This window comes from Trachinotus anak, unplaced genomic scaffold, assembly GCF_046630095.1.
Source record: "Trachinotus anak isolate AG129_WGS33_773 ecotype Australia unplaced genomic scaffold, CSIRO_AGI_Tana_v1 ptg000007l, whole genome shotgun sequence".
Lineage (NCBI taxonomy): Eukaryota > Metazoa > Chordata > Actinopteri > Carangiformes > Carangidae > Trachinotus > Trachinotus anak.
The window spans coordinates 8624309-8636606 of NW_027273858.1; the positions used below are offsets into that span (position 1 = coordinate 8624309).

General features: G+C 39.7%; 1 protein-coding gene and 1 long non-coding RNA gene across 5 annotated transcripts in view; one reads left to right on the forward strand and one right to left on the reverse strand.

Moving 5' to 3' along the window:
- Positions 1-12298, forward strand: part of rgs7a (regulator of G protein signaling 7a) — a 52764-nt gene that overhangs the window by 14628 nt on the left and 25838 nt on the right. For all 3 annotated transcript variants that reach the window (XM_071480275.1, XM_071480273.1, XM_071480274.1), the window contains exon 3: positions 11147-11243. In XM_071480275.1, the coding sequence (XP_071336376.1) occupies positions 11147-11243 (97 nt within the window). The remainder of the gene's footprint in view (positions 1-11146; positions 11244-12298) is intronic.
- The window catches only part of LOC139622735 (uncharacterized), a 31821-nt gene continuing 20316 nt past the window's right edge, over positions 794-12298 (reverse strand). For both annotated transcript variants that reach the window (XR_011691368.1, XR_011691367.1), the window contains exons 3-4: positions 5753-5791; positions 794-3028 (exon numbers count right to left, since the gene is read on the reverse strand). This is a non-coding gene — a long non-coding RNA (uncharacterized lncRNA). The remainder of the gene's footprint in view (positions 3029-5752; positions 5792-12298) is intronic.

The following is a 12298-nucleotide window of genomic DNA, read 5'->3' on the forward strand; positions in this document are numbered from 1 at the left end:
GGTCATGTTTTTAATCCACCCAACAAATGTAAGTCTAATATTCACTCTCCGTTTAGCTGTCACTCTCTTTAGCTGATTGTTGAGCATTTAGCAGCCACTAAAGTCACTGCTATTTGGTGCTGGATAGTTTTTTTTTTTTTACTAAAAAAAGGGTAAAGTTGCAGTAAAACCAAAACAATGAGCTAAAATATGCTAAAATTCTCCACAGAACTTTCTCATCACATGTAGTAATTGGATCCATTGCTTATATAAAAATATCAACTAGTGTAGCTTTAATGTGAATAAATATACGTTAATTTACCTTACTAGCTATTTAGATATGATTATTATAGAACTGTCAGTAAAAATATATGTGTTCTTGGTGTGATAGCACCCCAGTGAAAGTCAGAAATTGGAACTGCAGTGTGTTGTTAGACAAGTAAACAAGAGTAAATAAGCCCGGTGCTTGCAGAAACACATCGACGACAGCACCAACATTTCTGAAGGGTCTGTTGTTAAGCTAAGAGGGTTGTTGCATCCTGTCAGCATCAACTACAATGATGCTGGAAATTAAAAGTTAATATTTTCATATAAAAAAGTCATCACATAGAGCTTTAATTTGAATTGGAGCAAAGCACTATACTGCAATCCTTCTGCAGTTTTATTACATTTATAATAAAAACGTGCTGTGGCTGCATAAAGCATGAAATGGCAGAAACGTACTGCCTGACAAATTTGGAACAACAACTGCATTAACAGCAGCAATGTCAAACGAGGATAAATGCCAGTGTTTTTTTTTTCCAGGGTGTAGGCATAGCCGGCTGACTACGTCTTATCCATGATTCAATGCTTGTCTTTTTCTCGCTACTAGAGGGTTGTCCCTTGGGGAGGGAGTCAGGGGAAATATTGAACATCCTTCTGCTGCCATACGCCAGGGACGATGATTCTCTGGGGATGTGAGGAGGAAAAGAGGCTGTGTGTTCTAAAAAGCTGTGGAACCTGATGAAAATACTATGAAGGAGGGCATTGTGGATGCAAGTATCTCTGGCAAACCATCTGGAGAGCATTTAAATGAAATAGTGATAAAAACCATCAGTCCATCAAACCAGATGACACCACTGCTGCTGCTGTTGTGCTCAGGAATGCTTTACGAGAGAGTTTTGATTTTTACATTTGCAGCGAGAAAACAGGTGGAGAAATAGTACCAATCAAGCAGTATACTATAAAAAGCATTTAAGGACAGTGGAGCTTATAAAATTACTTATAAGATAACTTTGGGAGGTGGAAAGAACAATCTAGCAAATACAAGATAGTTATTCACTTTGCTCAGTTTGGTCTGGTAAGGCGATGGATGAATTAGCTTGAGAAAAACATCAAAAATGTTGTACAACAGATGACTGCCAGCTCTCTCTTTCACTCAGACATCAGAACTTATCCTACACCTGATTAGAAAAAATCACTCACTGGGCTGTGATTGGTCTTTGCTTCGGGTTTTCAACCAGAAAATACACCAGAATCAGAATCAGTACATCATGCATTGATGATTTTATATTATGTTGCTATATTAAAGTTTTCCTGTGGAGTTTTTTTTACTTCTACCCTATGAGTGGGGACCCTGTTTTGTTTATCTCGTGGAAACGTTCCCATATGATGCGATGACACAGTCCTGCCAATAGTGTCACACTTTTCCACTGATCTACAGGTGGTGGTAGATGTGCAGCAATGTGCCAGCAAAGGCAAGGAACAAGAAGACTGTTGGCAAGTACACATGGATTTAAAAATGCTGGATTTAATATATTTCAGGACTTCGAATTGGCTTCACAAATGTTTAGTGACGATGGAAATACATTCAACACATTTGTTAAACCTCAAGGATACAAATGATGTGTTGAAGTAAAAACATAAGTTTTGCTTGTTTACAAGGAAACTCCACAGGGGACATTTAACAGCTTCACAAAATCCAGAAATCATTTAATAATTCAAGTTGATTTGATTTGGTTCTAATTCAAATTATCCTTTGAGACAAACTTGGCTCACAAATAGTGCTTAAAAGGAAAAAAGATATTATATTTATTATTATATTATATTTAAGGACACAACGTGCCACTCAGGTAACATGTAACACCACATGGGGAATCAAAGATCTACTTGTTTGCCTGCAAACATCAGTCTCACTTTCATCCATTAGCAAATCGGACCAAATCAGATCAAGCCATTAGATGGCTCTCAGTGACACCTTGAGGAGCGGTTCAAAGCTGAGGAGGCATCATGGTTGACAACATCCATTTGTAATCATCCACGTAAACCAAAGTCTGTAGTGAGAAAACCACCTGTCCTTTATGATAATACTGATGCTGCTGTGAGCAAGACTGTTTTACAGCGGCACGAGGTTTTTCTTATCACAGTCCTCCATTATGGAAATAAAGGATCAGGCAGTACACCACCAACTGGTACATTATGAAACACATTAATGATATTAAGTGTGAGGAGAGGGAGGAGGCATTCAGGAGGAATAATTTTCATCTAAAAAATTCATAGAGATGAGAGCCATAAAGATGGGAGCCGTAAAAACAGCAGTGAAGATTTTTACCTCCTCAGGTATCTTTATATTGTATCTTCCAGGATGTGATGTTATTACAAACGACATGTAAGGAAGAATAAAGACGACAGGGGGAACGAACGTGCGAGAGAGTGACAGAACATCCTGAAGTGTGAAACAGTGAAGTGACATTCCAAGAAACAGATGCTCATATTTGACTGATGGCTCAATGGAGCTTGATTGTGTACACAGAGACAGAACTGCACTGATGAATACAACTGAAAGCAAGGCTTATCAGGCACTAAACTGCAGATGTTGTTAAATGTTTAATCACTGGTTTGCAGAATCTGCCCCAAGCGTATAGAAATAAACCTTCAGTTGGGATGCAGTAATTGCTTTCACCCCAGGCAGTGTTGTCACCTGGGCATCTGTTCCTTGTGCTCTATGGTCCTGGCCTGCTGTGAAACAGACTGTTGCCTGTTCGATACATTAGGTCCCCGGTCAGTGTACCTATGAGAGCAGAAGGGTTGCATGAACAGAGAAAAGTGTTAAAAGGGACAATGAAAATGCACAATAAGCAGCCATAAGTGTAAAGGAAGAGACTAGAGAGTGGGGCAGAGAAGTCCATGTAAAATAGGATGGAGGTTGTTTCATGTAAGATTAAATGGGAGCAAAGTAAGCAGAGCATGACCATCTGTTGCCAAGGCTAAGGGAAGGGTTCTTGGTTTTTTTTGGCTTCTTGCTTTTCTCTCATCACATTTAGACCTTTTCCACAACGTAACCCTGAATGCCTGGTGTTTAATGTACTCAAGTTACTGGGATGTGGGTGAACAGCAGTTCAAGTGATGCTTACACAGTCGGTCAATCGACAGAAGATTAATTGCCCACTAGTGTGATGATTGATCAATCCTTTAATATCCAGAATTTTTTGTCAGTGTAAATTGAATATTTTGGGGGTTTGAACATATATGCAGATGTTTACTTGACCTGTGGAAAGTTGTGATTTGCTGACATAGACCAAACAACTGATCAGGAGGTAAGACCTAGTGATAAACAGCTGACAGTTTATCATAGAACAATAAACACAGACACTGCAAGACAGAACAGACCCTACTTCTCTCCTCACTCATACTAAACAACATCAGCAGGTAGGACCTAAAATGATCCCGAGGAAAAGGCATGAATGGACAACTTAAACATTACATCTACTGTAGTATTAATAGTATTTTAAGTGATAGTGGAACAGCAAATACTGGAGTAATAACAATAAAACTTAACTCTGCTACAGGCCAAAATAATATTGTGGAATTAAATGAACAAAAGCATTACCCTAATGCACCATGTACAGTGTATCATACAGCTTAATTAGACATCAATTAATAAAGCACATTTAATATAATGGGAACAAAGAAAAGAAACATTTCTCTTGCATATCCCCTATAGACAATATCTATCCTCTTTCTCTCCATCCTTTACAGCCCCGATGCCCCCCCCCCAACGTCCCCCCCCTCACAACCCCCCTTCTTTCTTTCTCTCTTATGAATGAGCGATGGCGAGCTGCCAAAGATGTCCTTGTGATAGTGGTCGCGGACCGTGTTGCTGTGGTAACTCAGAAGCGAACGGTAACCTCGGAGAGGACTTAAGATTCATGGCATCTATTCAACAACCTTGTCAGCATGCGCTCAATAACTTCCCTCACCTATCTGCGGGGTAATTTTATTTTGAATTCCCAAGTGGTGCAGTGCTACACAGGTGCAGCCTGAGGTGTCTGACTAACTTTGAATTTAGTAAGCAATGTGACAACGTTTTGTTTGTGTTAACAGGCAGTCACCAGTTAGTGCATGTGCATTTGAGTTTATTTTGACACAGATATGCTGATATCTACTGTAAATGGTTGGCGTGGGGGTTGGATTTCTAGTGCATTATCTTCAGTGAAATTTTAAATTACAGATTGATGGTTGGAAGCAAAAGTGAGCAAATGTAGCATTTTTAGTTTATTGGGTGTTCTTCTGGGTATGAAAACGTTAACGTGATTACATTAATGATTCACAATATTTTTAGAATAATGACTTGAAAAAATCTTTTCAATCTTCTCACTATTTTGTCACTCAGTTAGTCACTCAGTCATTATATAGATTTTGTCTCACAGACATAAAGACCTAAACTCATGCATATAAAGTATTAGCATAATCCATATCCATAGCAAATATATGCGTTGATCATTAGGTTTATTTTGGCCTGGATATCATATACAGTCAGTGTAACAGCTTGTGCAGCCCTCCAGTGAACCCATATTTATGTAAAATTATAGAGGGTTATTAAAATGTTCTACGTATACTGATTGATTGGTCTCTGTAATGCCTGTGAGGCATTCATCATATCTACAACTCTATAATAAAATGATTAGTCTTTTGCTTTCTTTTAATATATGGCTTATTTCATTTTAATGATGCGTCATGTGAGGATTTTCTGTATGTTTTATTATCCAAAAGCTGTTTTACATTGCTAGCAGGTGTCATTACTGCTGTAATGTTTACGATTGATTGAAAAAAAACCCCCAAAAAACAAAAACCTGCCAACACTATTTTCCTAGTCTCCTGTATTGCAAGGTAATCACAGATGCCCTCCTGTTCTGTTTGTCTCTCCTGGGAAACTCCCATAATTTGCATGACCCTCAACCTTTAGTATAAATAATCAATATACACGGATACATAAGTTTTTTTGTGTTTGTCTGACGCCCAAGTTGCCAGATTGTGTATGAAAGACAAGCTAGACACACAATCCACACTCACACACATATTTTACATGCAGATTTACTCCACCCAAGAAACCTAAAAGTTAGCAAGTATGGGCTTGTGGTGAATATAAAAGCTCTACAATGCCCATGCGAAATGCTCTTGTCTAACAAAGGCTATTACAGTATGAATGCCTTTGGTGCCTTTGCATATCTCCTCTGTGTTTGCTAGTAAATGAGCAGTTGACCTCTACGTTCCTGAGTGGGGTCTCGGAAGAGTCTGCATTTATCATTCACTTGTTTGCGTCTGTTTAATGTGTCTCGATGGGTAGAGAAGAAAGGTCCTTCACTCTCACATCGACACTAGACTGCCTTCAGAGATTTAGAGATTGTATAGGAAGAGATAATCCAGTTAAGGCTGTTTGAAAACAGAGTTTGATTTCTCCTCCTCACCTAAATCTAGGTCACCACTGAGGAACAGCATCACTTGAGTTTGTTACCTTTGTATACAGATGGCCAAGGCTGGACAGGAAGAGAACCTGGTCAAACAAAGAGAATAATATCAGGCAAAATAACGTAGCTCATGATATGTGAGTGAAAAACTGCACTGGGAGTACAAGTCTTTGAGAAGTTATTAACAGTTTGCTTTGCCTGTATTGTGTCCGCCCTCTATCCTCCGAAGTATGGCATGAAGAACACTGTGTTTTTGGATTTGCGCCATATGCAAATGCACCAAGCTGTCTAGGAGAGATGTGTGATTCATTTGTGGTGACATAGCATTTCACAGTGCTTTAACGCAGCTATAGTGTAGATCGCTGAATCCTTTTGTTGTCATCGTATTGATCCTATTTAAAGTTACTGACCTTGGATCTGAGAGGCTGCTGTATATATATTTTTTTTGTAAACTGCTGCTGGTTTTTGAAGGCAAACAAAATGTGAAATATTATCGCTCAGCCTCCACCACAGGTTCTGCCTCATCCATGGAGCCAAAAACTGCAGTTGAGAAGGGAATGAGATCAACCAACTGCAAAGACTGTTTTATCTAGTAGAGCTGTCAGGCTGTATAGCCACAGGTTCTACTCAGGCTGCTCTCGCACTGCCTGAGGCAGCCAGACTTCAGCTGGGTTGTTCACCTATTTGGATGATGTGGGTTTCACAATAAAATAATCCACACCTTCTGGGTTCATAAGCTTTCATAATATGTATCTCTGAGTGTGTGTGTGTGTGTGTGTGTGTGTGTGTGTGTGTGTGTGTGTGTATTATCTGCTTGCAATGTGACTGTTCTATGCATCATGTAATATTGGGCGTGTGTGAGTGGATGCATGTGTTCCTCTGTAATGTTTCTGACGCCAAGTTGGGAGAAATATCTGTTCTCCTTGTGTAGACACCCCTGTCCTCAGATAACACTGTCAAGGTAATACCATTCTCCCTGCACATCTGATGCAGTAACATTCACCCATCACAGCGCAGGCAACATAAACCAAGAGGGAGCGGGGAGAGGTAGAGGCAAGAGGGGGAGGAGAAGAAGGAGAATAGGAGAGCTTTTAATTTCCTCAGCAGCACAGTGAGTGAGTTGTTTTTTTTTTAACTGCACAGACAGAAAAGGGAATTAACTCTATGTGAATTTCCAACTGACAAGACAAGCTGTGCTTAGAAAAATCAAATGTACATATGTACATACATTTTTTTAGAAATCGTATTTGAGAGTAGTGTCACCTTTACGTCAACAGGTCAAGCAAATGCCTCTGTGCATCATTTTATTCGTGGGAGTCATGGTTTTTTCTTTACTAAAAATGCATAGTGAGGGATCATTCAGGCTCTAATAAACACTAGTCTGTCTTCAGAGAATAAAAGCTGATGTAGGTAACGATTCTAATTAAGACTGGTTGAAAAATAAGTTTGAGTTCATCAGGTCCTGATGATTTATTTCCCTCATTTAAATCTAGGTCAACAATTTAGAGGAATAGCTTCACTTGTTAAGAAACTATCTCATGCAAGCTGGAGATTGTGGGGAATAATCAACAAATGAATACTCTTGTATTACATGTAGCAGCTCACTTCAAATGTCAGTGTCATGTAGGGCATTTTTCGAGCCCTGTTTCTCCAGGCAGTTTATTCACCTGCCTCAGTTAGCCCACAAAGGTGCTCATCGTATCTCAACCTCATACACCCACACACCGCCGTCACTGAAACCTTGGAAAACTCTCAAAATCAGTTCTCAGAAATGTCTAGAATGATGATGTTAATTATTTTTGCCCTTTTTTTTTTGGCTTTTATTTAACCTTTATTCATAATAAAGGTTAAATTATGGGAGTTTCCCGGGAGAAACAACAAAATGGCAGAGCGTCGGTGATTACCTTGAAATGCAGGTGACTAGGAAAATAGGAGCGTTGGCAGGTGGGTTGGGAAAGATCGTGTTTATATGGTATACACTTAACAACACTAAACCACAGGGATGTAACAACTATTTACTTTTGGTTGTGCTAAAATGTGTGGACCTATTCAACATTACCATCTTCCATCATCAGCACCGAGGCAGCAAAACAACCTGTTTTCTTTTTTCCTTGTTGAGGTTACTAATAAAGGCCAGTTCAAAATTAGCTTTCTAGGATATTAAAAAAAACCCAAAAACTGGTGAAATTCCCTCTGAAAACCTCCTACCATCCTGATGTGCTCAAGATAGAACCTTTTTAATAACGCGCTCTTTTATCTCCTCGCTTTTCTTAGAAAAAGCCTGTCAAATAAGTGGACTTATGGTGCACTTAACAATGGCTAAAAAGACATCTAAGAGGCCAGTATTGATTTACAAACCCAGGTTGGAATGTTTTTTTGCTCCAAATGGTGCTTCAGAACATTTTGATTGCACCGTGAGTGCCCTCAGTGATAGTCTTTGAAGTGCTTTGAGCCATGTGCTGATGCTCAGTGTGTGCTTATATCCGGGGCTTTTGTTAGTCACTTCATATGTACTGAGTCCTGTGCCATCATTATTCAATGATTCACACTGTGCAGCCAAAACACTCACTCTTATCTGTTAAGAGGCTGCAGAGATGCAGTCAGACGGCTCCGGGTGGGTGGATGGGTGGGGGGGGACAGAGAAAGAGAGAGAGAAAGAGACTCCTGCTTTCCCTCTCTCTTGAGGGAAATGACTTTTCCTCTCTTCCTCACAACATGAAGCCAGAGAGCATCCCGACTTCAAGAGCTTTAGATCCTGAATATTCACGCTGGTGGCATTTTACCATGTGTAGGCGGTGAGGGTTTGCAGAGATAGGAGAGAGTGTGTGAAGTATTGATCACTGTTGCTGTTGTCCTTATTTGCTCTGCGTCTCACAGTGCCAGCTAACTCTCAGAGAAAGACAGTGAGACTTGGATACAGAGGGAAGGTTGGCGTTACAAGCCACACTTATTCTGGTAAATTTTGTTTTTCTGTGCGTCGGTTCACAAGACTGAGTTATATAAGGCGATTATATTAGTACTTGAATGGTTTTTGTTTTAATGTTAGCGTGGTCAAGTTAGAATACCACCTTCTTTAACTTTACCCTGTATTCGTGGAGGAACACCAAAGAAAAATTAAACCACTTGATACTCAGCCGTCAGATGTCAACATTTTCTGAAGTTCACCAGCTTCCAATATGCTGTGATCAAATATTATCTTTGAGATGCGCCCTTTTTCCTTCAGCCTTTTTCCTCAGCCTTGCCTCCCATTAATTTAGTGTACAGCACAGACTGACATAACATGAAAACGTGTATTTTTTTGTTTTTATTTCTGTCTCTCAGTATAGCTGGCCCTTTAACTCTCAGCTCCCAGCAGCTCTGTAGTTACAGTATTTGCCTGTGCTCCATCATTGTCAATTAGGCTCCAATCACTAACTGGGATGATTTTTAGCTCCAGGTTATTTGACTAGCTACAAGCTTTCATTATGACATATGCTCCAGTACCAGCTCATGAACTACCAAACCCCATACTCACAGATTTACATATCAAACCCATCTTTTTTTTTCATAATCAGAAACTGCTCCTTTCTCACCAATATGGCAGCAGAAATTCACCCACACAAAACCTTGATTTGTACGAAATGAAATTGGCTGCATTCAAATTGTGTCGCCTTTCCCAGATGAGCTCTACTGATAAGTCATGTGTGTGTCACACGAAGATGGAGAGGAAACAAAACTGTGGGGGCCCATGTTGTCAGACCTGTGAGAACAACATAACACTTCAGCTCAGTGCACAGTCACAGCTTCCAGACACCACACACTAAGTTATGACGAATGTTAAATGTCAGGACTAATCTAAAAGGGAAACATTTTAAACCAAAAAAAAAAAAAAAACCATTTTAAACCCAACACACAACATTACATGACTGGTTCTGCTCTTACTCTCCAAAGAGATTCCTGTCTTATCTTTGACCAATCCTTTCCTCTTCAGAACCCTGTAATGAGGTGTTCCCCAGGGATCTATTTCGTTTTCCCTGTTATTTTCTCTTTCCACGTTGGCTACATAGTTTTCCATTTTTTAAATAGCATACATTTCATGCAAAAGATGAAGTGATGAACGAAGTGATGGAATGCTTTCATTTCCATCAGCATATTCAAAATAAATCTCTGCAGAATGTCCACTATTGTCAAGTATGTCACCTTTAATTAAAGCATACTTTTTAATTCTCTTTGTATAGACAAGGGTTGTCTAGTTGAGGAACAAAATTAACTGATTTTTACCACAGTCCCTGGGAAAAATGTCCACAATACACCTTATAGTTAAGACTCAGTCAGTTGCTTCTTTTCACTGTGATGTTTAGAATTGATTTTAAGAGTTTACTGAGGGAAATATTTGATTGATTCAAAGATTTACAGGGTGAAACACTCCAGTTATTTTCTAATTCTCCATATGGTGCCTTTAATGCCAAACCATTTCATTTTGAAGCAAAGACTCTACAATGAAAAAAATGACACTTAAATTAATTACGTCTGAGACCTCATGCCAATGACCTTTTTTTCCAGATTAATCTTTCTCTAAAAATGCTACCATCACCTCTCTGTTACTTTCTGTTAGAATGGACATTGATAGAATCACTAAAACATGTTTTGTGTTCGTTAATGTGTGCCTGTTTGTTCGTGTAGTACATATCAGTTTGTTGCCGTGCTATTGAACTGTGTCCATATGTATGTATTTACCCTGAGGGAGGATTTTGGGGAGATTTCTTGCCATCCGATCCGGCTGACGCACTGTATCGGGGCCATGCTCTATTCTCTGCTTTGCTCCCCTCCTGTTTTCTTGGAAACGTGGTTGCCTTGTGTTGCCCTGCCAGGCCCTTGAGACAACTCCCAGTACATTTCTGTCCCAGTGACGTTTGCAAATGTTTGTGTGTTTGCATGTGTGCCTGTCTGTGTCTACTCGCCTGTGCATGTCAGTTCTCAGCGCAGCTTTTGGTTCAGATTTGTAACTCAGTCAATGCTGAACAACGATTGTTTGTGTCTGAAATGTCTTTTGATGTCAGAAAAATGTCGTTTTTCATTCTCTGCTCTGCAGAGTTTGGGTGTGTGGCTTGTGTTTTGGGACACAAACATATTGTGATGGATAATAACTAGAAACTTCATTGCTAGACCTCCAAAATTCAATAACTGTTGCAGAACTCAATAAGTGCTGCTTACTGGCAGTTTTATGTGACAAATGACAGAAATCAGAGATATTTTTCAAACGAGAGGCAGAAATCTGACAGTATTGACTGTTAGTTACCAGCTTCCTCCCTGAAGACATGGCTGAAGCACACAGAAACCTGTTTGTATCTGTTTACCTCTTTCTGGCTTGCTCACACACAGCCTCCACTTAACAAAGGCAAGTTCGTGAAAAAGTGCTCACTCTCTCTTACTCTCTCTCCCACTGTCCCTGTGTTGTCCAGATGGAGGAAGTAATAGCACGCATGCAGGATGAGAAAAATGGCATCCCTATCCGAACAGTGAAAAGTTTTCTAACCAAGATCCCCAGTGTTTTTTCAGGTAAGGCTCTTATCTCTCTGTTCTGGTCTGTTCTGTTTTTCTCTTCCTCCACTTGGCTCCCACCCACTAAGTACCCAACTAGTACTGTGTTCGTGCCAAACAAAACACTGAAAGTATTTAGAGAGTTGTCTGTTTTGCATTTCACACTGGTAGTGTCAGAATGTCAAGAGGATCATATTGGATTTTTGAGCTGCGCAACCTAATACATGAGAATCCATGGTGCTCCATAAGAGATGAGTTCAGTTAAACATGACATTCAAGAGCTTAGAAGACTGAGGATATCACTGTTATTTTACTGTATACGAATATAACCAGACTTGGTCAAAACCTACGGTGAATGTGCAAAATTGAGGATGTAGTTGAAAACTTGTGGAACTACTGTAAACGACTAGCTTCAGTGGAAAAGTTGCTAAATGTAGCTCGGTGATGTAATACTCAAATTAGCATATTCATGACGTCATTGTGTTGCATTTGCATTCAGCCGCAGTCAGCCGGCTTCAGGCCTTTATCTGTTTGCTTACTCTGTGCTCACATATACAGCATTTTAACACAGCCGAAATCCCTTTAAAGCTGTTGTCATTTACATGCTCTTATGTTTCAATTGTCAGACAAGTCAGTCAGTATGTAGCGCTGGAATGCACTGTAAACTGGAATATAAATTTACAGTAGGCTACTAAACTAAAACTGTATATTCGTGGCTTAGTAGCTAGTAGCTGTATTCTACAGCTACTAATCAATATGGTATCCAAATCCTTGTATAATATTAAAATCTTCTGGTAAATTAATAATCCCAATTCTTAATGTAATTCTCCGATTTTCCTACAAGTGCTTGTTCCTGCCAAATGTGCTCAGATCTTCCTCTTGCATGATTTTTTTGCCTCAGGGCACCAACAATGCCAGAGCCACCACTGGTCGCCATCACTGCTAACAAAGGGCCACGTTTGGTCTGTCACAACCAGTGACATGTCCAGGGCCTTTTGACATGGATGGCTACGATGGGGCACAGATTAAAAAAAGGTTGGGAAGTAAGCACCGACGTACGAGCACAGACACAG